The sequence below is a fragment of the Talpa occidentalis genome, unplaced genomic scaffold, assembly GCF_014898055.3.
Source record: "Talpa occidentalis isolate TD23 unplaced genomic scaffold, MPIMG_talOcc4v2.1 talOcc4.5, whole genome shotgun sequence".
Lineage (NCBI taxonomy): Eukaryota > Metazoa > Chordata > Mammalia > Eulipotyphla > Talpidae > Talpa > Talpa occidentalis.
Genome location: NW_023604861.1, coordinates 124314832 through 124341946, shown reverse-complemented (window position 1 = coordinate 124341946; position 27115 = coordinate 124314832). Strand labels below are relative to the sequence as shown.

The 27115-nt window shown below is 45.2% G+C and overlaps 1 protein-coding gene across 9 annotated transcripts in view; it reads left to right on the top strand.

Moving 5' to 3' along the window:
* The first annotated feature begins 1238 nt into the window (after nucleotides 1-1238).
* Nucleotides 1239-27115, top strand: part of PLB1 (phospholipase B1) — a 115727-nt gene continuing 89850 nt past the window's right edge. For 6 of the 9 annotated variants that reach the window (XM_054701244.1, XM_037528296.2, XM_054701245.1 and 3 more), the window contains exons 1-10: nucleotides 1239-1312; nucleotides 7389-7581; nucleotides 15856-15917; nucleotides 17163-17235; nucleotides 18793-18851; nucleotides 22305-22342; nucleotides 22848-22891; nucleotides 24778-24868; nucleotides 25188-25239; nucleotides 27008-27094. In XM_054701244.1, coding sequence (XP_054557219.1) covers nucleotides 7470-7581; nucleotides 15856-15917; nucleotides 17163-17235; nucleotides 18793-18851; nucleotides 22305-22342; nucleotides 22848-22891; nucleotides 24778-24868; nucleotides 25188-25239; nucleotides 27008-27094 — 618 coding nt within the window. In that variant the 5' untranslated portion in view covers nucleotides 1239-1312; nucleotides 7389-7469. The other 3 variants (XM_037528295.2, XM_054701243.1, XM_054701246.1) reach the window with 3 other exon arrangements.

The following is a 27115-nucleotide window of genomic DNA, read 5'->3' as shown; positions in this document are numbered from 1 at the left end:
GGCCTTAGGAAGGAAACTCTCTGAGTATGGGAGGAACTTATCAAGGGCACCTGGCCCAGCCCAGAGCCCAGATAATTGGGGTAATTCTGAATGTGCTAGAAGGAAAGGTCTCTTTTCTTCCCTTCAAATCTGAATGGGTTCTGGACAGATAGATGGGCAACAGCCATTGCCTTAGTCACAAAAACAGCCTGGGACAGGGACAGGCCTGGCTATGTGATTTCCACAGCAACCTTGGAAAGTGGAAAGCCATCAACTTTCCACTTTTCTTTCTCAAGGGGGTTGGTCAGGGATTGATGGTGCCTTTGACTGGAGAGGCTGGAAGTATAGACAAGCAAATTTTTTGAAAGAGAGGTATAGGTTCAAGCTATTTATGTGTTCATTCATTCATGTGAAACTACTTTTCAAAATATTACTTCTCTGGAAAAAGAAAACACAGAATCTCTGAAGCAAAAATAGCAAAAATTCCCTCTTGCCCCGTATAAATCTCCATGCCTGCTTTCCGGCATGATCACCGTTAGGAATGTGAAGTCATCCTTTCAGAGGTTTTGCTTTGTGTTGTGAAGAATATAGACATCTGGTTTGACCAGTTTTATTTTTTTCTTTACAAAAATGATAACATTTGATGATGACAGTTCCAAATCTTGCTTTTTAAAAAATTTCCAGCATTGTTATCGGAGGCTCCTTTCATGTCAGTACACAGAAACCCACCTTGGTCTTTTTGTCACCATCTAGTTTTCACAATTCAAAGAGATGCAGTCAAGTTAAGTAGCCAGATGGTGAGGTCCAGCTGCTGCTGCTTGGCCATCACTCGAGGCCAGTACTGCTCAGCCAGGTCCAGTCCTGCCCAAAGTCATTGTGCTACCAGGACAGGTGGAGACGAGGAAGAGGTCAAGTGGCCCAGTGCACTGGGATGAGCCGTGGGACTGGATGGTGAGCTAGTCTCAGGGTTAGGGTCAGGTGCTGGCCATGGCTGAGTTTGAGGCATCTCCAGTCATCCAGAAGCATTTGTTCTTCCCAGAATGGATCACTACAGGTTCCTCCTCATTCACATTCAACAAACCCCATTTGCATAAGACCTAAAAGCATGCAAAAGGAGTTCCTGCTTTAGAGGAGTTTGCTGCCTGGGATTGAAGAACAGTTTCGGTGCTGACAGAGAAATCCAAAATGTTCTAGAACTTCAAAGGAGGGTGAGATCACATTTGGTGGGAGGGGGCTGGAAACTAGCTCCATTCCGGAGTTCTGCCAAGAGCCAGGTGCTGCACAGAACACTTCCTCTGTGGACGTGATTTCATTTAATCCTCACCTCTCAAAGGTATGAATTATCCCCTCATTTTATAGACTGGGAAAGAGGCTTAGAAGACATGAAGCGACTTGCCCAGGGGAACACAGCTGGAAAAAGGCCAAGCAGAGAGTAGAGCCAGATGTCTCTGACTCCAAGTGCATTTGCAGTTTGCTCGGCTACTACCTGTGATGGCCGGAGGTGAATCTAGAGGTGGGAAGGAGCTTGTCAGGTAAGGACAGGAGGAAGGCATTCCAGTCTTTGAATCTGAACAGAGATTCAGAGGCAGTATGGTACCAGAAATGTGTGGTTAGCTCGAAGGTAGCCTTTCAGGGTTAACCAGAAAAGGAGGTAGGCTCATGGGCAAGGCCTTGAGTTTCTGGGCCAGGGCCTTCAGCCCCTTCTCGAAGGCCACAGATGTCAAGATGGAGGAAAAGGCTCATTCTAGCAGCACTGAAGAGAAGCCCAGTGAGGAAGAGAGGAAGTGATGGCAAAGAAGGGAAGAAGCAAACCGGGAGAGGAGGAAGAAGGGTGTGCTGAAGATCGGGGCACCATACACCGTGACCAAGAGGAGTATATTCCAGGCATGCAAGGGTGGTTGAGTGTACATAGATCAAAGTGATCCCCTCCATCAACAAAGTATTAAATCCTATAATAATATCAATTGATGCAGAGAAAACATTCGATAAGATGTAATACCCATTTATGATGAAATTTCTTAGCAAGATGGGAATACAAGGATCTACCTCAACATCATAAACCTGCAGCCAATAGCATACTTAATGGTGAAAGCCGGAAGAAGGCAAGGAGACCCACCATCACCACTTCTGTTTAATCTAGTACTAGATATTTTATCTAGAACAGAAAACAAGAAATAAAAGGAATCGATTGGGGGAAAAAAGTGGGACTATCATTATTTGTGGATATTATATATAGAAAACCGTAAAGAATCACCAAAAAAGCTATTAGAAACAATAAATACAGTAAAGTGGAAGGTAACAAAATTAACATAAAAACATGTTGCTTTTTTACATGCAGATGAACAAGAAAAAAAAGTAAGAAAATAATTCCATTTACAATCACATCCAAAAAAATTAAATATCTAGGAATTAATATAATTAAGAAGGTGAAGGATATTTATAATGAAAATGACAAGACATTAAGGATACAGAATAAGACAAAGATGGAAAGATATTTCGTGTTCATGGATAGGAGAAATTGATATAGTCAAACTATTTTATCTAAAGTGATACATAGATGTCAAGTAATCCCCATTAAAATGACAATTATATTCTTCAAGGAAACAGAACAGAAAATACTAAAATTTATATAGAGCTGTAAAAGACCCTACATAATTAAACTAATCCCCAGAAAAAAGAAAAATGGAGGCATCATATTACCTGATTTTAAGCTATTATGAAGCAACAATAATTAGAACAATATGGTACTAGAATAAAAATAAGACACACAGACCAATGAACAGAACAGAAAGCACAGAAATAAGTCCACACATATATCAATACCTAATTTATGCAAAGAAGCCACAACCATACTATGGAGAAAGGAGAGTCTTTTTTAACATATGTGGCTGAAAAACTGCATGGACACATGTAAAAGAATGAAGTTGGATCACTTTCTAATTCCATGCATAGAAACAAATCCAAAGTGGACTAAAGACTTGCATCTAAGACCTGCAACACCAAAATGCATGAGAGAAAGCATCAGTGATGCATTTCATCACCACAATGGTAGGTATCCCTCTAGAGATTTGACCCCTATGGCAAGGATGGTAAAAACAAAAATAAATAATTGAGATTACCTCAAATTAAAAAATCTGCTGCACAGCAAAAGAAATATTAGCAGATTAAAAAGTCATTGTACTGAGTGGAAAGAGATATTCACACGTCACACAACTGACATGGGGTTAATATCCAAGGTAGACAAAGACTGTACCTAACTTAACAGCAAAGATCAAACAAGCAACCTAATTAAAAAATGGGCAGGAGCTCTGAATAGACAGATCTTCAAGGATATCCAGAAAGCTAACAATATGAAAAGATACTTGTTATCACTTTTGATAAGGGAGATGCAGTTAAAACCACAATGAGAGATTATCTCACACCTGTGACCACCTTAAGATCATCTCCAAAACAAATGCTGGAGAGGATGTTAGGGGAAAGAACCCTAATACATTGTTGGTGGGACTGTAAACTGATGCAGCCATTTTGGAAAGTGATCTGGACCTACCATAAAATACTGAAAATGGAAATACCATATAATCTGCCATTTGAGCCAGGTGGAGGGTTAGCTGAACAGTACATATCTGAACAATAGGAAACCACTAGCTAAAAAATGCATGTGCTCTGCCATGTTTGTTGCAGCATTGTTTTCAATAGCTAAGATTTGGGAGCAACCTAAGTGCCCACTGACAGAGGCCTGGAGAAAGAAGATGTGGTGTATATTCCACATGTAATGTTATTCAGCTGTAATGAAAGATGAAATGTTACATTTCCAGCAAAATGGAAGGAGCTCGAGGGAATTATGTATGGCTAGAACGTCAAAGAGACAGGCAAATATAAGATTTCACATCTGAATAATAGAGGGAATCCAAGGAAGAAGCAAAGTAATTGGAAGCTGTGACAATGAAAAGTGAAGTTTCTTTGAGACTGAGGTTTAGAGGGAGGTGGGCGAGAAAAAGGATCGAAGGCGGGGCGGGGGGAAATAAAGAGGTTAAATACCTCTAGTAGAAAAATGGGGAGTGTACAAACAGTAAAAAGGAAAAGTGATGATTTGTCCACATCAAAATTAACATTTTTTCAATAAAAAAACAGACAAAATTAAATGATAGGCTGGGATAAAATACTTTCCATGTCTAAAACAGAGTAGATCTAGGAAGACAAAGTTGTCTTGCAAATTAACAAATCAAAACAAATGATAATGATAATTTGTTTTAGCAAAGGAGATAAGGAATTCACAGAAGTTCCGTGGAGGTATCTGCAAGCTCACAGCCCGCAGAGAAATGCAAAGTTTATAAAACTATGACCTGGCTCTCTTAGACCTATAATCCTGCAAAGACCAGAGTCAGATTTTTAAAAATGTAGCCCTATGGGATATCAAAACTCCAAGCTCCATTCTGTTGAAGATGTCCCCCCAACCCAGTCAGGCCATGGGGGACAAAACAGGGGTCCCTGACTTATGGCTTAGCTGAACAGTGTCAGCTTTATGATGGCGCGAAAGCAACACATGTTCATAGAAGCTGTCCTTGGGATTGTGATCTCCTGGGTAGCGACGCAGCGGGATGCTGTCTCAGCACGCTGTCCGGGCAGCAGCAGCAACAGAGGCTCCTGGGGAGCCCACGACGCTCACAAGCTGCAAGGGTCAGCATCCTTCCACCTGCTATTCTCCAGCCTCATCAGGAGAGAGAGAAAGCGATGACTATCACTGTAGCATCCCTGTCTTCCAGCGATTCATTTAGTTCAGTGCATCAAACATCCTCCAGGCCCAACGTGTGCTCAGCTGTGTACACTGATGGTGCCAGTGCATGCGGCCCTTCTGTTTTTCACATTCAGAGCAAGTTTCGATAAGTTCCAACAGACAGTGCTTTCTTGTAAAGCAGGCATTGTGGTAGATGATTTTTCCCAGCTATAGGCTAATGGAAGTGTTCTGAACAAGTTGAAGGTCGGCTGGGCTAAGCTATGATGTTCGGTAGGTTAGATGGATGAAATGCATTTTGATTTCAAAGGATAATTTATTGGGCGGTTGACCCATTGAAGCCAAGGAAGAGCTGTAGTCTTTCTCCCTACACCTGCCTTACCCTTCTGGGCAAGTTAGGCTGCTCAGGATGGAAGGTGCAGGGGAGAAGCAGGAGGGAAGGTAAGGAAGGTCCTGCTTGACTCTTTCCAGCTGCGTGCGGCCTTGGTGCCCTCGGGGAGGCAGGCTTCAGAGCTAGATTCCCTCGTGGGGGAGTCCATGGTCACATAGAGCCTCTCACGCCTCTGAGGCTCTTTTACCTGGGGTCTTCTGACACCTGTGTATATTGTGATTTATAATAAGAAATATATATTTGTCCTTTTTTTGTGACCCTGGCTAAGAGCTGGGTAACTTGCTAAGAGCAGAAATAGGTGTCTTATGTTAATGGTGTTACTTTTAGAAAGTTCCCAGGTCACCTAAGGCTGGGGATTGGTTGGCAGGGAACCAACCACTTGGTCAGAGGGTTGACACTTTCCCTCTTACCCGGCCTCCTCCCTCTACTGGAGAGGAAGATTCTCACGAGACTTTTTTGAGTCTTTTCCCAACCATGGAGAGCATATTATTACCATATTAGGTTGAAATGGGAAAACAAACTCCCAAAGGCAAATGACTCCTTGCATAAGTAGCAGAATTTGGGTGTCAGTCTAAGTGAATATATCACCTAGGAGATCCTAACTAGTCTCCTTCCCCCTTAAGAAGAATTTCTAATTACACTGGTACAGTTATGTACCCCTTAACGACACTGATGAAGCACACATGCCAGCCTGGGTGTGTAGGTAGGCCATGTTCTCTAGGTGTGTGATGACACCCCGTGACATTCACAATGATGAAGTCACTTAATGATGCATTTCTCAGAGTATCCCTGTTGATGGCGACACATGACTATAACACGGGAATACATTCTCCAAGTTCAAGAAATAAATAAAATTTTCATGATAAAATTTTAGCCACCAATTAACCCCTTTAACCACCAGTCCTTATGTAGTGGTGGTATAACCATTGGTCAGACTTAAAATATCCTTTTAGGCTTTTTGTTATGTACACACACATATATGTGTGTGTGTAAATAGCTTCCTGCTGGAAAAATACAGTATTTTATTGGCTAGCTTTTTGTTTATATTCTCTATACAAAAAGTGTCTCTCATCATACATACTTTGTAGCCTCACTTACCATTACTCCCCAAAAAGGGTTAGTATAGGTGTGGGTCCACCCCATTCTTTTTCACTGCTCTATAGTATTCTGTTGAGTGACAATACCGCAACTTAGCCAGTCCCCTATTGATGGACAATGAAAGAATTTCTAATTTTTCAAGCAATGTATGTGTTGTCTGAATAAGCTGCAGAGCTGCAGGGACCCATGCTGGCAGAACTCAGGACTCAAGAGGCACTGCAGTGAGGCTCACTGGCCTTGAGAAGGGGTACTGCCCAGCACAAGGGAATTTGGTCTAGCTGCATCTTTAGCCAGAGGGGAAAACATTTCTTTTTCTTGAAAACTGGGATTTCTCGGTGGATTTTATCAACTCTGGGAAATAGTTTTCAAATATTTTTCTGTGACTCATTAAAAACTACATATTAGGGGGCCTCCCCTGGTGGCGCAGCGGTTGAGCGCTGGGCTGCGAGGCTGCCCGCAGCCTCTGCAGCACTGGTTGGTTCCCCGGCCACCAGCGAGGGTCCCACCAAAAAAAAAAAAAAAAAAAAAACAAAACTACAGATTAGGGCCTCCCTGGTGGCGCAAGGGGTTAAGACGCAACTTATGAAGCTGTCCACAGCCTCTGCAGCATGAGTTTGATCCCCTGGCTGGTCAGGGAACAACCCACGTGTCACAGCAGACCTCTCCTGACTGGCCTGCTATTCCCCTCAGCAGTGTACTTACGTCAATCTGCCTGTTCTGTTCCCCACTCTGTCTCTGGTGAATCTTTTCACACCCCCCCACACCTCTGGCCTGTACCCCAGCTCTTGTATGCATAAATAAATATTTTTTAAAAAGTACATATTACATCACCATATGTAGCTGAAACAGGTTTGCTAAAACATTACCTTCCCTCACATGGGCTCTGTGGCTGAGACTTGGTCTAGCACCCCTTTGTGGATTCTTAGAAATAGCACACACTGAGCTTTTTTATTGCTAGTTCAAGAGGCCTCTGAGCAATGTGGGATTCCACCCCACCCCCTGGGAGTCACAGTTCTGGACTCCTTCCAGCACACCAGTCCTAGTACTCCTGGGCACCACCATCCTGGAAAGCCATATAAAGGGGACTCTGCGGGCCTGGTGCTTTGGTACCTTTGTTTAGACCATTCTACTCATTTTTGTCTACCTTAAGAAATCTTCTGCCTAAGTGTTAATATTTATCATTTACAGCCGGCCACTGCCCCCTTCCAGAAGTGAACACAGTGAAACGTATGACAGTCGTGCACTGTCAGACCCCAGAGGAGCACCAGAATGGACATGAGAGAGACAGCACGTCATCTGAGACTGGCCACACCCCAAGGCATTGTCATGGGGCTTCAGCGATGCATTTTGCTCTTGGGGCCGCTGATGCTGCTGGGGCCAGGTAAGTGTGCCTTTCTTTTCTCAGGGGTTTGTTTTATTTTTGCTCAATGAGGAAGGCAGATCTCAGGTTGAGTTCTGTGGGCTTGCCCGCACTCTTCAGTGCTATGATTTGCCTGTTGACTCGGAGTGAATGAGTGGGCTCCTCGCCGGGCTTTGGATTTCTCCTGATGCTAAGACTGAGAAGATTGTATTCTTCTGCGACCCTCTCTGCCCCAAGTCTCCTGCTCCCTGATTCTCCCTTGTTTGCTTTGTTCAGAAAGACAGAATCATTTAAACTGAAAATGGCCTTGAAAATTATCTTTTACCCCCTCCAAGTGAGAGACCCTAGCCCTCAACAGGAAAACACTTGCCTTGGAGCCGCCAGAGGGAAAGAATGAGGTAAGGGTAGAGGCCTGGGCCTGGCTGGGGTCCAAGCACCAGCTCTGCTACTTGCCTTATATAAGTCACCCTCTCTGAGCCTCAGGTGTTAGGCAAATATGAGGCCAGAGTGTGCAGGGTGCAGGTTGAAGAGGTGCCCTTGTTATGCCCTTGTTATAACAAGGTCCCCTTGTTGTAATGCTTGTTATGCCTACTGCACAGAGTGATTGCATTTTCTCATTGCTAATGAAACCAAAAAGCATTTTCTATTTTTCATTTTTATTAACTATTTGTGAAGTGCCTCTTCAAGTCTCCCCCCACCCAAATTATTTTAAGGAGACTTTCATACATGCTGTGCTCTTGTTCTCAGTGGCTGGTTATATGTATCACAAGCTCATCAACTACTCTGAAGCTTGTCTTTCTGTTCTCTTTGTGGAGACTTTAGATGGAAAATTCTGTTTTTCTTTGAATCACTGAGCTGAAACTCACGTCAACACTGTAAAGAAGAGAGATTCTTTATTTTGTGGAAATCAATGAAACCCCTTGAATGAGAATAAACAGGCTGTTTGCCCAGTTGGCTGATAGCAAGGGAGTCAACCACGTCACTTGCATTGGGAAGAGACTCCAAGGCAGGCAGAGCCATGGGAAAGCTGGCTGATGAGACAGGGGGAGCCTTAGGTATGTGCTGATTGCAGGTTGTTGGAGTGGTGAAGCAAGGGGAGGGGAGGTTAGAAGAGAGACATCTTAAGTGATGTGTTTGGGAGTATATTTGACTTTCTCTAGTTGGTCCTTAGTTGAAACCAGAAACAGAAATAGGGCCACTGCAATCATGGACCAACTCCTCACTGTTCTGGGTGGAGGGCCACGGAGGAGGTGATGGTTTGCAGGGCTGGCTGCTGCAGAGGTGTGTGTCAGAGTTCCATTGTGCACTTATATGTTCCCACTTGCGGTATGTGGATTTTAAATTGTGTCTTTTAGAGTTTGTGCTCTGGGCATCTTCTGTACGAATGCCTCTCTTGCCTTGAGATCATGAAGATATCCTAAATTTCTTTCTGACAGCTTTATAAGTTTTCTTTTCTCATTTGGGTCTTCCATAACTGTGGGGTTGATTTTTGTGACTAGTGTGAGAGGAACCCAACTTTAGATACTTTTTTTCCCAAGCAAGATACCTGGTTGGTTCAGCACCATTTATTGAAAAGCTTACTAGTAAGCTTGCTTGCAAAGTCAGTTTTCTCATCCCTCTGAAGAGCCACCACTCTTATAGAGTGGTGAATTGGCTCTGGGACAATAGGGGTTTGAACTGTGCAGGTCCACTTATATAGTTTTCTGTCCACAGATTCTGTATTCACCAATTCAGCCAGCCTCCGGATATTGGTTGGTGGAATCAGGCAGACGCTGAGTCCCTGGATATGGAGGACTGGCTATAAGGGACTTGAGCATCCTTGTATCTTTTGGTATCTGAGGAGCTGGAGGGTAGAGGTCCTGAAATAAGTCCTCCTTGCATACCAAGGAATGACTGCAGTTAAGTTTTGGGGGAGGTCAAAAGTCATGTGGGTTTTGTACTGCCTGGGGTGGGTGCCTCTAACTCCTGCATTGTTCAAGAGTAGACTGAATTAGTGTGTTTTTGGTATTCATTAATATGGATTCATATGTTCATTGTCATGTTTTGGTATTCAAATTGGTACTCATTTGATATTCATATGAATTCTGTTTCAAAACTCCTTTTTGCTTTAATACCTTTGCCTATCCCTATGCCAATAGCATGGTGTCTTAATTCTGTAGCTGTATAGAACATTTTATTACTTGGGAAAAGCCTTTGTTTTTTCTTCTTTAGAGATGACTTGTTTTTGAACTTCATAGGCATTTGACTCTCAACTTGTTGATTTCTACCAAAGAAAACCTGTTGGGATTTTGATAGGGATTGCTTTGAATTCTATGAATCAAATTGGTTCACAATATTGAGTCTTCCAACCATGGGCATATGTTTATGTTTTTAATGCCTCTCAAAGTTTTATGGTTTTCTCTGTTGAGTTGTCTTGCCCATCTTTTGCTAAATTTGTTCCTCGGTCTGTGATATTTTTGTTGTGTAGCAAATAGCATTATTTTTTTATTTGAAAAGTGTTTGTTATTGGCATATAGAAATAAAACTGATTTTTACATATTGATTTTGAACTAAATTAAACTTGTAAACTTTAGGTCATCCTCTGCATATTCTTTTGTTTTTTTAAAAAAAAATATCTATATACCCCATCTTGTCAGTAATGACAGTTGTATTGCCCTCTTCTCAGCCTGTATCCCTTCTATGTCTTTTGCCTGTGATGACCGGGGCCTCCATTACAGTCGTTCTTGGGAGAGATGGTTGGGGTCATTCTTATCTTATTCCAAGTTCAAATTGAACGTGTTTAATGTTTCACCATCAAGGTAGTATTTGCTGCAGGCTTTTATTTAGAAACTCCTCAAGAGATTAAAAAAGTTCTATTGTATTCCTAGTTTGCTAAAAGGTTTTTATTTTTTAAAAAAAAATCATGAGCAGCTGTTGAATTTTATTTAACCTGCTACAAAATATGAAATACAAAATCTACTAATGTGGTGAACTCAGTTAACTGACTCTTTATAAGTTTGTTCTCCTTTTTTAGTCTTTATTTCACTACTTATTTAGATGATAGCCTTTTAGAATATAATTTACATTAAATTTTATCTATTATTTCTTGAGTTTAGTTGGGTGTCTATTTAATTGTCTTGTGTTGTTCTTTTGCTATATAATTTTTTAACTTGAAGTAATCCCAATTATTTATTTTTGTTTTTAATTCCCTTGTCATAGGGATTGAGTCACCAAAAATATCTTTATTACTGATATCCTGGCATGTATCACCAAAGTTTTCTGTTATGTATTTTATATATATTGTTGCAAGACTTATATCTAAATCTTTAATCCATTTGGAATTTATTTTTGTGGATGGTATTAGCTCAATGCTTCTTTTAAAAATAATTCTGTGTTCCTATAAATGCCCTCAAATTTATCTTTTTTAAGCATCGTAGTTTTATATTCTGTCAGTAATGCCAATGTCCAAAGTCTTTGATTTATTTCTTCCCTATTTTATTCTATTCTTGCTCTTTGACACCTCATTTGTTTATATGCTTGGTTATTTTTTTATTGTGTGGTGCTTTGACTCCTTAAATTATTTGTGTGATTCTTTGAGGTCTAGGACAAAGAGGCCTGTGTTCAGAGACTATAGACATCATTCTCTGAGGCACTGGGGAAACCACATGAAGTTATATGAGGATCCTTCAAACTAAATTCATGGTGTGAGTTTCCTTAGAACAGCCAAGCCCCTGCTAAGCTCTGTCTGTAAATACCAACTTCCCTTTAAGAAGGATATACTATTATCCTCATTTTACAGATGAGAAAAACCAAGACTCACAAGTTAAATAATTTGCCTACCTTCATCCAGTTAATAGATACAGGAGTCAGAATACAGTCCTGAGACAATCCGAGCCAGGGCCTTCCCCCATCACCCTGCATTGCAGTAGAGCCATAGGGAGGAAAGAATCAAACTTGAACTTTTGTTTAAACCTTAAAATGGGCTCAAAAATCCAACACATAGAAAACAGGAGCATCATTATCCCCAAAATGCAACTGACTAAAGCAAGTTGGTTGGAAATTACTGTTTCTTATAAAATACAGTTTCACTAGAATTTTACTTCCTTGAAATGGGTCAGTTCCCCCACAAGATTATCATTCTTAGGAATAAAAACTCATCACCTTGGTAATGGACCCATGCCAGGCCTGTTGGTGCAAAGTTGAGGAGACTCCCTGTGTGAAGAAACCCTCTTATTAGAACAGGTAAAGACAGCCAACATTTTTGCAAAGGCCTAGAATCCTTCCTGGAGGTTACCGGTCATGCCTTCTGAAAGTATTATCTTTCAAATAAGAGTAGAAAGCAACTGCGGAGAACTTTTGGTTACCCAAGTCCTTCCAGTCACGAATGAGAGAAGGGAGGCGACTTGCTGGAGTCACATATCTAGATGGGGTCAGAGCCACCCCTGAAACTCTGGTGTGAGACTCTCCTCTACATCAGATTCCTGGCTCTCCAGTCCCACCCCAACTCCAACTCACATGCTTCCTCCAAATTCTGCTCTGAGCAGCAAGTACAGGCATAGAATTTTCTTTAAGGGCTCAGGAGTTCTGCATTCCTGGAATATCATCTGTACCTTGTAGATTTTTAGGACTTTGTTGTCAATCATCATTTCATCAAGTTGCATTTTTGCTACTGTCAGTTACCTGTCTGAGCATCTTTCTGTGTGCCCAGCTTGGGTTGAACCTGCCTGAGCCTGGCTGGTAGATAATCAACCAAATGTAAGGAGTCCTCTGGGGAGAGAGAACTGATCAGCATAAAATCACTGGGAAAGAATTAAGTACCAAAATAGGTGCAAGAAACTGTAATAAAAGCAACAGGATTCAGAGAAGTGAAAGATGAACGTGGGCTGGAAAAGTTTCACGTGGGAGGCAAAAGTCAATTGAGCACTGAAGCATGAGGGGGATCAAGATAAACAGTGGAACAGGCAAGGTGTGCAGGTGGGGGAACAGCATACCCCAAGGCAAAGTGGGGGCCCCACATGGTGGGTTTGAGGAGCAGTGAACATACCTGCTGAACTGCAGTGTCGTGTTGCTGTTGGCTGAGGTAAAGGACTTTAATTCCCAAGACAAGGAGAGCGATCGAGATGATGGAGGGTCTCAGTTTAAAGACATCTCTAAAATGCTTTCATATAATTCATTTTGTTTCCATTTATAATAGCTGAACCCTCTGGAGGTTAAGTGACCAGCCCAAGGTCACACAGCAAGCCTGCAATGTGAATTTGCTGTAGTGGGACAAGGGGAGGCATTAAAGGTTCTGTAAGCAGGGGGGTGGCATGATGCCAGTGGTGATTTAGGCAAGATGAATCTGCTAGCTTCAGATATAAAGGGTCCTGAGTCAAAAAATAGGCACTGGTCAATTTTTGTGCTTGTTTTTTCACAAAGGGTCCCCACAGGAATTTGCTGGACCCTGAAACGGTGAGTGTTCTTATCCGGGCTTACACAACCATTTCCTCTTGCATCTCTTTGAGAAATAATGGTCCTGGCAAGTCTCCTTTCATAGTGAACCTCCCAATTGTGTCTGGGGTGGGAAGAACTTTTTGATGGGGAGACTATGAGGTCTCCACCTCCTTTGGAGCTCACTAATCATTGCCACTGGCTGCACTCAGCTTGAGCCCCTTTAAAGTTCTGACCCACAGTGGCTGAGGTAGAACTGGGAGTGGTGGTGGGGAATACTAGTGCAAGAGGAGCAAGGGTCTGGCCTGCCACACTGGACCACCTGTGCACCTTCACCGTGGACCCTCTGCTGTGGATGACTCTTTCTTGGTTCTGGAAGGCATTTGCCCTCATGAGGAATTTGAGGAAAATGCAATCTAAAAGTGAGGCATTTCCTATCTGAAGTGGAAGGGGGAAATTTCAAGTCAATGTGGAGTCTGCTTTCTCCTATTAGGATTCTCCCTAGGGTGTTCTTCCTTCTCTCACAGGACAGAGCGTGTGTGGTGTTGGGTTTTTGGTGGTCAGCAGGGGTCTGAAGGGCTTATACGGCATGCAATGCTCCTTAACCTAGTCTGCTTTATCTGTCTCGAGAGTAAATCATAAAAAGACTATTTAAAAAGCTTATTACAGGTGTTCTATAGCCCAAGTCCCAACTATATGGAAACATTCTTTTGTCATGTCTGCAAGACCAGGATTTTCCACTGCTCTCACCCATCAGTCTAGATTTATCATGAGGGTGCCAAAATGTGATGCAGGATTAACACCATCAACCTTTGGGCAGACACAACTTCTAGATGATGAGTTTCCAAAACTGCCAGAGAGAATCTGGAAAGTCCCTAACCACCATGCATGGCCATGGCCTGTGCTGATGACCACAGGGTGATACTACCACTCAGAGAGGGTGGCATTCCCAGCAGAGAGCACAGAAGGAACAAAAAACTCACCTGGACCTTCCCCTTGCTGGCTTAGCAGCTCAGCCCACTGCGTAGGCCTGCCATCGCCTTGCTGGTGTATCTGTCAGCTGACTGACATCACCGTGCCTCACTGAGCCTGTGAAAGTCTCAACAACAGGGTCATAAATCCTGCCTCTACATACCCCAAAGGTTGCTGAGAGGATATTACACTTTTCAGAGTCCAAGAATTTAATATACACAGGGGAGCGACCTTAAGTCCACATGTGTTGACCTTGACAGTCCCCACCAGTGCCCCAGACAAGCGCCTTCCTTTCATGTAGGGACACAAGCCCCCCCGCGTGTGTACAACCCTCTCCTGCCCCACCGTACTTTCCCGTTCTTTTGTCTTCACAAACGCCCTCTGATAAGGTAGGGGAGTCAGACTTGTCCCCATTTAGTAGGTGAGGAAATCAAGGTTCAGAAAGATTAAATACTTGGTCAAGGTCCAAGCAGGGGTGGAAAATCATGCTGAAGAAACATTAAACATGAGAAAGGATAAAGCAGATCTGTCAATTAGGAGAGTATAAGCTGCAGTTGGATACCCCTGGACAGTATTAGGCTAACATACTTTGGGTTTTCTTGAAGAGTTTAGAGCCTTGACCTTAAAAGCCCATGCACATCACTCAAAGGCTTTGAAAAACTGCTGGTGCCAGCTTTCCCAGACCCAGCCCAGGTCGATTAAATCTGCATCTCTATGTGTGGAGGCTAGGCAGGGGCATGGTGGAAAGCTGCTGCTCAAAAGGTGTTGCCCTAAGGGAGAATGGCCTTCCAAGGCCAGATATCTGATGGCCCTTTGTGGGTGTCACAGCTTTGTCCAGCTGGAATGATGGATCTTAGAGAAACCTGTTTCACAGATTGTTGCACAGATATCTTTTCTCTTTCAGTGAGAAGGCTGTGCCAGCAGTGACCAGTCTGGTAAAATGTAAAGGTAGATCCCAGACCCTGTCTAAGGCTATTATTGATCACCAGATGTGCCGCCTTCTCATTGCACCTTGATGGCTTATTTTCAGTTCTGGTCTAGGTCAGGCAGTGGTTGGCAAATCCAGCCTTCTGCCTGTTTTTGGTATTACTTGTTAGCTTAGAAGGATTTTTACATTTTTCATTTTTTTTATGTGGGTGTTTGGATGTTCCAGCACCATTTGTTGAAAAGAATATCTTCTCTCCGTTGTATTGCCTTTTCTCTTTTGTCAGAGATTAGTTGACAACATTTATGTAGCTCTATTTCTGAACTCTATCCCGTTTCATGGTTCGTTCTATTAATATTTGTCTATTCTTCTGCCAGTATCACACTGTTCTGATGACTGTAGCTTTTTTAGTATGTCTTGAAGATGGATAGTGACTGTCTATTCAATAGTCTCTTGATTATTCTAGGTCTTTTGCCAATTAGTTTGTCAAGATTCATAAAGATTTCTTCATTTTTAAATGTTTGAGAAAAGTTCAGAGGATTTCATGACACATGAAGATTATATGAAATTCAAATTTCATTCTCTTTATTCTGTTTACTGTCTGTGGCAGCATTCACATTATAACTGCAAAGATGAATGGTTGCCACAGAGACCAGACAGTGAAAAAAACTAAAATACTGGCTATCTGACAGTTACAGAAAATGTACCCACACTTGGTCTAGATCTTAGGCTGTGACTTACTTAGCTTGATGGTTGAGTCTGATGTCCCTTTTCAAATCCTGTCATCACCATTTGCTAACCGTGTCACCTTTGGAATATCACAAAACCTTTCTTGATCTATTTCTTGTGCGTAAAGTGGAAATGATAGTATTTCTCATAAAGTTGTCATGAGCATTAAATGAAGGGAAATTGCAGGTCAATGAAACTTGCAAATCTGGATGAGAGTTAGTTCCATCTAAATAACCTGGACTGTATTTGCTTTCTTTTAGGGATCACCCAGGCTGGAGGGTCTCCTGAAGAGAACGCTTCGGAAGAGGAACAATGGCCAAAGGTGAGGGCTCTGTCCCAATGGGAAGTGTGTGTGTGTGGGGAGCCTGGGGGGTCCCTTATAGTGGGTAGGTCCAAGTCTTGATGCAAGTTGGCCAGTCCCTCCCTGAGGCCTTAAAACAGTGGACCAATGAGCAGCTCCCCCCAGCAACAGCTGGGTTGCCTGGCAGAGCAGGGGCAGCCTGCTGTCCATGTCCATGAATCTGGGGCTCATCATTCCTGCAGACTAAGCAGGCAGTTCCCAGAAGTGTCCACAAAGTGTTATAAATGGACTTGTTATCTTTGTGAACCTTGAAGCAGATGCTGGGGGTTATCTGAAAGCATCTGGGTAGGTTCTTCCCAGAACATTCACAAGAAAAGCATTGAGTAACATGCCTTCTCACTTCCTGCCATCAGGAATACAAAAGAAATTAGCTTGTCTCCCCTGGTGCTAGCAAGATGTGCTCAAGCACCTCAGTTACTGTGCGCTGAACACTGTTGATTTCCCTTCCACTCATTTCTGGGGAGAAGACATATGGTCTCCTGTCCTGGTCTCCCATGTGGGTCACGAAACTGAGGCAGTGAATGATTGTCTGAGGAGGCCTGAGGCGTCTGGAGGGCCCTAGCTCTGGTCACCAGTTCCGCCTCTGCTCTCAGTAGCCCATCTAAACCTAGAACACACTGACTTGGTGAGAACAAGGGAGACTCCCAAGGTCACCCCATTTCTAGCACAGATAAACCTGATGCTTCATATACTCACTTCTGTGTAAATAATCAAAATTAGAAGGAAAGTAGGTAATACAAATAAATATAATAACACAAAATGGAGTTTTTATTTTTCAGTCTACTTGCATTAGGTCTCTTCTTAATGATTTTTTTTTAATTAAGGTAAAATATCCCTAACATAGCATTCACCATCTAACCACTTTGAGCACACAATTCAGTGGTGTTGAGTACGTGCACATTGTTGTCAGCCGTTGCCACCATCCATCCCCAGGACATTGTCTTCATACAAATTTGTATCCCTTCCTTTCCACTCCACTGTTCGGGCCGTCCTTACCCACCATCAGCTGAGATCATTGTCAGCAGACCCGCGTCCCCTTGTCCTCAGTGAACTGGGTGGGGAGTTAGAAGAACATGACTGTGGACCACCATTGCTTCTGGATTTTGAGCCTGAATAGAACAAGTACATGGTCATTTCTCCACCAAGGGTTCAGGGCCTGCAATATTTCCATACAAGACAGTTGATGTTTCTGATGTTTGGTTTTAGTTGATGATACTGAAGAATTTGCCATTCTCATGTGACCCGAAGAAGTTAGGATCCCATGTGCCATCTGAGTCAGGTATGTGACCCCAAGTCATGAGTCAGGAAGTCAGCATCTTCTTTCAGTTGTGACCAGCAAGGCTCTAGCCCTCCTCCTCCTGCACCTTGCAGTTGTTTGAGGCCTCCCTTTTCCCCATCCTTACTCCCGCACCCCTCCTATATCCCCCCCTCAGTCATTTCTATGGAGGGACTCACCCCAACACACCACCCAGAGGTAATTTGCCAATAGTGACTTGCCTGGGTGAGGGCCACCTCTAGGGGCCACCTCTAGGGGCCACCTCCCTGTGGGTGGACCACGACCTGGGAGCTGTGGATTGGAGCTGGTCACTCACCTGCCTTCCCTATTCCTGTAATGAGACCACAGCAGCTTCTCTAGTGAGTGTTCACCTATAATGGGCTCGGTGTGTTCAGTAGGGGGCTGTTCAGAATGTTGCTTTTGACTTCTCTGGCTTTATACTATAAGTGGCTGCATTATAGATTGTGTTCAATGACTTTATTTATGTTTGCGTTGCATTGACTTACTAGGGTTTCCAGTTACACATAAAATTCCTACTATTCCATTATGTAAATAATGTGGGCAGTGAAACTTATGTAGTTCTTAAGATGGCTTCTGTAAGATGTGGTACATATACACCATGGAATATTACTCAGCAATCAAAAAAGATAACCTAGTGCAATTTGCAGCAACATGGATGGAGCTAGAAGGAACCATGCTCAGCAAAATAAGCCAGAAAGAAAAAGAAAAATACCGGATGGTCTCACTCATTGCAGGAATTTAGAAAACCTAAATAAGGGACCAGGAAAAAGATGATAATAATAAAGTAAAAATCAAAATCAACAAGCAACTATAAACCAGAGACACACTATTGGGGGGAGGTGGGGAGGGATTAGGGTTGAAATAAAGGGGGTGGGAATTGTATGGGGAATATAACCAAGATGAAAATGCATACATTGTGCAAAAATGAAAAAGGATGTAAAAAATATATAAAATTTAAAAAAAGATGACTTCTCTAGTAGTTTTATCTTTAATGCTGCCATAATATGAACAGGAGTATGTCAGTAGCTTCTAGGGAGACTTCATTCTAAAAATGTGAGTGGTCCAGGGTCTCCATGGTGTACCATTTGCGTACAGCCTGCACCTGAAGTTTGTGTGGGCAATTGCTTCGAGTGGCAGTCTTCAAGCTGGCATGATCCCTTTTGTACTCAGGTGGCTTTCATTTAAATTGTTCCCCTTAAAAAAATAAATAAATAAATTGTTCCCCTTGCTTAGTAATGGTGGCCCAGAATGCAGAGCCTGGGGTAGAGGGAAGCAAGAAGCCAAAAGGCCAGGTGAGAGGGGACACAAGTGACCTGCCATAGACAGTGTCTGGGAGATCCTGGCCCAGCTAGTGGTGCGGTGTCTGTGGGCAGGGGCTTCTTTTGAGCAAAGTTCCCTGGCTCTCCCCGAATGCTTGTTCCATAGCTTTTCACTCCCACAGCTGACAGACTCAACCCCAGCAGCTGTCAACAGGCTGGGGTGGGGGGTATCATGGGGAATGTACACCTGACCTCCTTACATGGGTTCTTATTTTCACAGTCCACTCTCTGAAACCTTCTGATATTAAATTTGTGGCAACCATTGGCAATATGGAAACAGTGAGTATTTCCAGGAGATAGAGGTGGGAGGCAGGGCTGGGACTGGTGACCCCCTGAAGGAGTGCCTAGGTACCAGGTTCCGCTTGGGGAGGAAGAACATAGAGTTAGAGAAACACTAAAACCCAGGGACTTCTGGTCCTTTTTTTTTTTCTAATCGCATATATACCTTCTTTTACATTAGGGTGAGAAAACTTTTGAAGTTCCTTATTAATTTAAACCATTGATAAATTAACTCAAAGATGACACCATATTTTATTAGTAATGTATTAAATTTTTTATTTAAGAAATAGAGGGAAATGCCTGTGTTTATTTTTAAAAACATACCCATCTTCACTAACACATTTTAACAGGTGCATTTTATATGGCCAGGTGAAGGAGAAAGAGATAAAGATGGAAAGGGAGAAGATAAAGATGGAGAAGATAAAGATAAGCAGGGGTGGGGGGGTCTGGAGAGCAGAGTAGGAGAGCAGAACACATGCCTTGTGACTCCCTAGTCCTGACTTCCTACAAGGCCTGGTCCTAGCCAAGCTCTAGGCCCCTGCCCTCTCCCCCACACCTCTCCTCTCCCTGACACCCCTCCAGTCCCAGCATCACCCAGAGAACAGAGCACTTTCCAGTATTCCTGGCTGTGCCTCCTACACCGGATACCCCCACCCTGCAGCAGTCCCTTCCCACCTCCACCTCTTCTTTCTAATGGTGGCCCAGGGAGCAGGGCCCTCCCCTGGCCCTGTTGGAGTCCTACTTCCTGCCCCCGCAGCCCAGCCAGCCACCTCCCTGCACCCCAGCTCACTACCGATCCACCCTCTGTGGCAGCCACGAGTGAAGCATGAAACTGCCTTAGAAAGCTGGCTTAGCCCAGCCAGGCCAGTCCTTGTTTTATTCCAACTGCTCCGCTGGAGTCGTGAGGTGCCCTGTGATTTGTGACTGTGTGTAGAGGAGGGTGAGAGTGGAGATTTGCCCCTGGGAGAAAGAGGTGAAGGGGAAGATGGGGCTAAGTGAGAGAGGGAGTCCCATGTGGTGCCTGCGGACCCCAAGGTCGCTGCAGCTGGGTCACACTGCAGAGCCCAGACTGTGTGACACCTGCTGGTGACCCTCCTGCTCCTCCACTGCGGCACGGAAATTCACTGCTGGGAAATCTCTCCCCAAGTTGGGTTTCTGAAGTTAGAGCTATCCCAGCGCTGAAAAAGCTTCCCCGTCCATGAATTATTCAGACCCCACGGCTCCTGCCTGTCCCTCCTCACCATTTCTCCTCCTGTGAGCCCCAGGCCTGCGGAACAGTACAGCTTCAGTCCACAGTGGTCCCAGCCCCAGAACACTGCTTCTGCAAGCACCGCCTCCCGCAGGGTAAACCCCAAAAGCACAATTCCTGGGAGGGGCCATCCTCTCTCTGCTCTGAGACAGCCTTGACCTTGTACCCCCTTTAGAAGCACATTAAACTGGCGCAGCGGTTGAGCGCTGGGTTGCGAAGCTGCCCACAGCCTCTGCAGGGCTGGTACGATCCCTGGCTGCCAGGAAGTGTCCCACATGGTGCACAGACCTCTCCTGCTGCGCCCGCTGCTCCCCTCAGCAGTGTACTTTGTCAGTCTGCCTGTTCTGCTCTCTGCTCTGGTTCTAGTGAATTCTCTCACCCTCCCACGCTTCTGACTATACCCAGTGCTTGTATAAATAAATAAATAAATCTTTAAAAAAAAGATACCCTTTAAAAAAAAAAGCACATTAAGCCAGGGGAAACCATGGGAGACTGTGAATTTAAAAAGAAACAAGTCTGTGATGCTTTTGCGCCAAGTCCCTGGGGCTTTCTGGCCCTAACTCTGCGTATTAGCTCCCTGTGACTAGTTAGCGCTTGTGCAATTGCTCTGGACTCTCTTTTCCTCATAGAACTTTAAAGATCAAATTAGAAAGGTTCATACAACATAATTTCAAAATAGCACTTGATATATATGTTCAATGTAGGAAACAGTCCAAACACACGTATATAGTATAAAAAGTTGAAGACCCCCATCCGTGTCACCTCCTCCACCTCAGTATAGAGGGGGTAGGGAAGTATAATCTAAGTAGGGCCATGATGCAATGGACTGTTTGTGACTTGTCTTAGACATTTTTCCAGGCCGGAGGCTACATCCCTCTACCTCAAATCCCTTAAAGACAGGGCCCATGCCCCCTGACTTTGCGTCTTCAGTGCCCTCAGACTTTCAGCCAACAGAATGTGGAGAGAAATGACAGGCAGCAGGCAAAGGGGAGATGCGGGGGCGCCTGGCCTTCCCTCATCCCCACTTTCCTCTTTACTCCCATGTTCTCTCCTCGGCCTTCCCTTCCCTCCTGTCTTCCTCACCATGGAGCTTCTTCTGAGGCAGAGCCCTGCTGTGCTGCGGATCCCCTGGTTGGATCTGCCTGCTTAGCTTCGGCCCCAGGAGTCCTGCTTCCCTCCCTGCTTTGCTCCCTGCCTTCCCTGTCTGGCCTCTGTGTTGATGATCTCCGACTCGAATGTAGTGTGACCTCTGCTTAACTTGTTACCTTTCTTGGAAATTTTGCTTTCAAACTGCCTCTTATTGAGGGGTACAGGACTCCATGCTACTTAAAGGAGTATCAGGGCCCACCTGCCCACCCCAGAGGGTCCAGAGGTGACCAGTTCATAGACCGCTTGTCCGTTGAGTGGGTGGGTACGGGCAGAGAGGCTCTTGGAAGGGAAGCTGCAGCAGGCTGGGGTGAGGGAGTGTGGTTTTAACTGCCACCACCACACCTGGAGACAGACGGCCTGCTAGGAATTTTAAGACAGATAATTAGCATCAGAACCTGCAAATATATACTACTGATAATAGCTAATGCTTTCGGAATGCTTAGTATGCATGGGGCACAATTCCAAGCGTCCCAGGATACTTGGAAGACAAGATTCCCAGCTAAGGAGCCATGGTCTCATCTGCAACCCTGCAACCAGGGACCTCTCCAACATTTTACCAGGAGGAAAGTCATTCAAAAAGTATTGATCAAGAAATACTGATTGCATACTCATGAGGTGTCGGCACTGCTTTAAGTCCTAGGAATAGAGTCAAGACACCAATTTCCACCCCCATGGTGCTTATATTTCTAGACTGGGGAGACAGACAATAAGCAAAACAAACTAGATCGTGGACGGTCACCACAAAACATGCTTTTTGTTTCTATGTTGAATGCTATGGAGTCTGAGAATGTGTTGGAATCTGAGTTCTTCTACCCTGTTCTACTCTGAGGGAACCATCCTCCCCTTCACTTGCTCTGAGTTCTGACCTACAAGCTTCTGAGGAAGCCTGCAGTCTATCCTCCCTGCAAAGCCAGCTGCTGGATGTGGCCTTTGCGTGGGCCACGGGGGGAGGGGCCTGTTTTAGGGGGAGGGGTGCCCACCAGGCAGCCGGGCTCTCCTGAGGACTGACAGTGGCCTTCACCTGCTGGCTGGCTGACACCACATATCTTTTCCAGTTTCAAGGATCAGTCTACAAGGAGCAGAAGCTCAAATGGTAAGTACTGTGGAACCAGGGCAAGATCCTGAGGGAGCATCAGAGGTGACCTGGCCTCATCTTGCTTCACTGTTGGGAACCCACGAGCTAGCCAGACGCCGCCTTGCTCCGGCTCCCTGGAGCAGGTGGCAGAGCTGAGAGCAGCTCCCTGGCTGACTCTCTGGTGTCCTCGGATACCCCGGCTCCTCTGGGTGAATAAGGGAGGAAAATTGGGAAAGGTTGAGTGTGGGTTCCATGCATCCCACCACCTATCTCTGCAGGGTGGGCCTGGGTCCCCTTCCAGCTTTGGGCCAGACCAGCGATGGGGACGGGGTTCTGGAAAGAGCTGTTCACCCCATTTTGGCAAGTCTGTTGCCACCTGCGGTGTGTCTCTGGCTCAGGAGGGCTAGTCCCGAACCAGAGCAAGGCCGGGTCAAAGCATCCTGTGGAACTGACCGCAGCAGCGGAGGGAAGGGCTGATGGTAGGCGGCGCATGTCTGACAGCTGGCGTCTGACTCACTTGCAGGACTGGGCAGAGGCCACAGGAGGTGTGCCAGCACATGGTGACAGGTGAGCCTCGAGCTTGCACAGCAGGGTCCAGTTGTCCCCATCCCTCCCAACAGCAGCATTTCGGTCAGGGAGGAGAATTCCCCCGTGGAGAGAAGCGGGAGGCATTCTGAGAGGACAGACTGAAAAGCCGCACTGAAAGGAGGCCGTGAGAAGTGTATCCCAGGGTCTCTGAGCAGGGAGAAGCCAGGGGGGATGGGCTTAAAATTAGGAAGTAGGGGATAGGGGTGGGGAGTGGCTGGGCCAGGGTCCTGGTTCCCCCGCAGCAGGACCCCAGGGCTGACTTAAGGATTTCTCTGGGGAAACCCAACACAGTTCCCTGCCCCACCCCCAAGGCGAAGACCCAGTCTATTTCATTTTATGTAACTCGCATTTGTAAAATATATCAGTTGGGTTCAGGAAAATGAAATGAAGAAAATACAAAATCGTAATCCCACATTCTAGAGAAAATCATTATGAATCTTTTTATCTGTGAACATGCTTATGAATATGCTATCTCTAGCCTGCTTGTCTTTTTTTTTCTTTCATTTACTGTCAGAGGTCCCTCATGACTCTATTAAGTCATCCTGCAACCCGAGTCCCTTAACTCCAGCTCAGTTAGCCTAGTGGCTTGTTAGCATCACCTGTGCTTGGGGCTCGTGTGTCAAGAACTGGGAAGCCACTTTTCACCTCCTAATGAGAGTGAGGAGACTCAGACTGCATCACAAATGCTCTGCTGAGCTGACACTGCAGTGGAGCTCGATGTCATGTGAGGTGGCTGGGGCCCTGTCAGTTCAGCCAGGGACTTCACCACGGGCCTGTGAGTAGGCTGCTGGCAGGCCGGAATGACAGGCAGATTTGCGTGAGACGATCTTAGGTCATTCTGATCACAAAGAAGCAATACAATACAAATACCTTTGATCTGGAGAGCCAATCTTTCCAAAAGACCTAGCTCCGACACTCACAGTGCCTCACTGCCACCTACACCCCCCAACACCCCCACTTTGTAGTCTTCAGTTGCCCTTGAATTCTGTTTTCTCACCACATGTGGGAATGGACTCTTTCTGCAAGCTGGCCAGGGGCTAAAAAAGCTTATTGGTGTTGAGAATCAAGACATCCAGTCGCACACGAGTTGGGTGGGTGCTCCCGCTGACAAGGCTGAGTGACTGTCTCCTGCCGTCTGGCCCTGCTCCCCACACAGTCAGCCAGAATGGCAGCCACCTTCAGAGGAGCTACAACTGCCTCTGGATTCAGCTCCCACAAAGCCCCAGGCATTTCTGGATGGGGCCAAAAAGAAAGGGAGGCAGGGTGGGGGTGGAGGCATCACCCCCATGTCACTTTCCTCAGTGCTCTGCCCTCTCCTCTCTCGGAAGCAAGACACAGTGAACTGCTGGTGACAGCGCTATTTTTAGCGGTCCTCTGGCTGTCAGCTCTGGGACATGAGCTCTGTGTGCTCCCCAGAGCTTTCCCACCCTGCTGTCACTCTTCAGGGGGAGGTGGGGGGGCTGGGAGGCAGCCTTCCCAAGTCCTGTCCCAGCCCTGCTTTCCCTAACGAGCTGATAGTGCATGGCAGTAAAAAGCTTTGGCATCTGGAGCTCTGATCCAAGTCCCGGCAGCTTCTGTTAGTCATGAGCGCTTGGGTGGCAAGCTTAGCTTCTCTCAGCCTCAGTTTCCCCTTCACACAAGTAAAGTGTATAGTGCTGGGCCTGGCCTAATACTTGAGAGATGCTAGTATTTAGCTCAGTTCACTCCTGGGGGCCTGCTGCTGTGGGAAGTTGACCTTAGAGCCCATTCACCATGTGAAGGTCATGCTGGGAAACAGGGGGAGCCACCCTGGCACCTCACCCAGTATTTCTAACCCTAACCCTGCAGTTGTCAAGGCAACAACCTCAAAGCACCTCTCTCTCTAGTCCTTTCAGATGTCATCAGATATTTCAATCCCTCTGTCCTGAGGCCCAAGTGTGTCCCTGAAAGAGAAGTGGTGCCCCACAATGGAATTATGTAAGTCTCTTCTGGCTCTTTCCAGGGCTATGGACACCTGATGATCTTGAAGATACATGCAGGAGTATTTGGGAGGGGGATCGGGCTTGCAAGTCCAAAGTTCAAAATAGGGGTCTGCATTAAATCAAAATCAAATGCATTTCCTCCTGCATTGCATTGATTTCAGTCTATCTGATGAGCCTAATTTTCAGTGTCCACCCTCCAGAAGGCAGGGGCGGTATGGCCTCAGGCCTGGGGACCGTGCTCAGAGGGACAAGGGCCTAGTTTCCAGCCTCAGCAACATTCTGCTTTTTCTCTCTGTTCCTCTCCCTCTGTGCAGAGACTTGCAGACTCAGGCCACGGAACTGGTGAAGAGCATGAAAGTAAACCAGGTAAGAATCTCTCTGACCCTGGGGTCAGGGCACCCTGTGTCTGGCACCTGTTGCTCTGGCCACTGCACTCTGAACTCAGCACCTAGTGTGGCCTGGGCTTTCCAGAAATGTCCTGCTATGATGATCCTTTAGAGGCCATTAAAACACAGGGCCACTTTTTACGTTCTGTCATCTGCCCAAAGTCTGACTAAGTGACTTTTTGCTAGGGAGGAGGTTGAGAACTGGGGTTCCAGGATAAGACTGGATTAAGTGTGAACCCTGAATTCCCCACTTACTAGCTGTGGAATGTTGGCTAAGGCACTTAACCTCTCTGAGCTTCAGTTTTCCCATTTCTGAAATGGGGATAATTGAAGGGCCTGCAGCACAGAGTTTAGGGGAATTAGATGAGGTAGTGGATGTGCCTGGCACAGAGGCTCAGTTAAAGCCTCTGGCTGTCACTGTTGAGGTGTCAATGGCTGTTAATATTCCAGGTCTTAGGTGGAGGCCTCAGTATCCTACACTCTGGGGCCCTACATTTCAGATACTACCCAATAACTCATATGAGTTTGTTATAAGCAGCCTCCCACCTTTTTTCTTCTTCTTATGGGCAAGTATCAAACAAATCAGTTTGCTGCCAAGCTGGCTCTACCCAAGTGCTGGGCCATGACCACTGTCTCTACTGTCCCAGCCTGTCACCCTCTCATAAGAGTTCAGGCAGTAAAGCCAGGTCATTGCCTGAGCTTCTCCATAAGGTTGGTTTCTCCCTCACAAGAGATCTCCAGGATTGCTGGAATAATCATAAGAGTCTAGAAAATAGCCTGGAGGTCCTGAAGCCAACCCCAGAATTTTACAGATGAGGAAACTGAAGTCCCAAGAAGACACGTGGCTGTCCAAGCTCACAGAGGTAGTGAGAGCTGAAATCTAAGGTGCCTGATTCCCAGCCCAGTGTACCCTGCTGCCCCCTAAAAGTCAAAATGAAAGTTCACTTTTTGTTCCACAAACAGCCCATGCTCATTATAGAAAATCAGAGAACACGGGTCAACAAAAACTTTAAAACCATCCTTAGTCTAAGCCCTGGAGATAATAACTGTTGATGACATAGTTTCATGTTTTTTTTCTGAAAGCATGTGTTTGATAATGTCCTAAAATGGGGATGGAATGTAGATACCTTTTATAACATTCATAACCAATATTATATATTCAATATAATATTGAATATCATAGTCATTACATTTTCCAGCCTGATTTTATGGCTACATAGTGTCCCACAATTTACACAGTAATTCCCTCCTTTAGACATTGATATTGTTGCCAGTGTTTCACCCTGTGACTAGCCTTCATCATTGCCTTCCTGGGTGGTTACACAACTTTAGATTCCCACCATACACTTTGAAAAAAATCCATAAATTTGATTTTATAGGGGTGGGTAGATGGCATTGAAAGACGTGGAAGAAAGACGTTCTTTTGGTAGCAACTCTTACCAATGTCTGTTATTTTTTTAAGATTTATTTATACAAGAACTGGGGTACAGGCCAGAGCCATGGAGGGTGAGAAGATTCACCAGAGACAGAATGGGGAGCAGAACAGGCAGACAGACAGAAAACTGCTGAGGGGAGCAGCGGGCGTGACCAGAGAGGTCTGCTGTGCCATGTGGGTCTCTCCCTTGCCAGCCAGAAATTGGATCCGCGCTACAGAGGCTGCGGGCAGCTTCACAGCGCTGCGCTCAATCCTCTGTGCCAGGAGGGAGGCCCACCAAGGTCTATCTTTGATGCTGTTCCCTTTTCTTCAGCAACTTGACTTTCAAAATGACTGGAAGCTCATCAATGTGTTCTTCAGTAATGCCAGCCGGTGTCAGCTGTGTGCCCCTGCCCAACAGGTAAATGCAGACTGGGAGGGA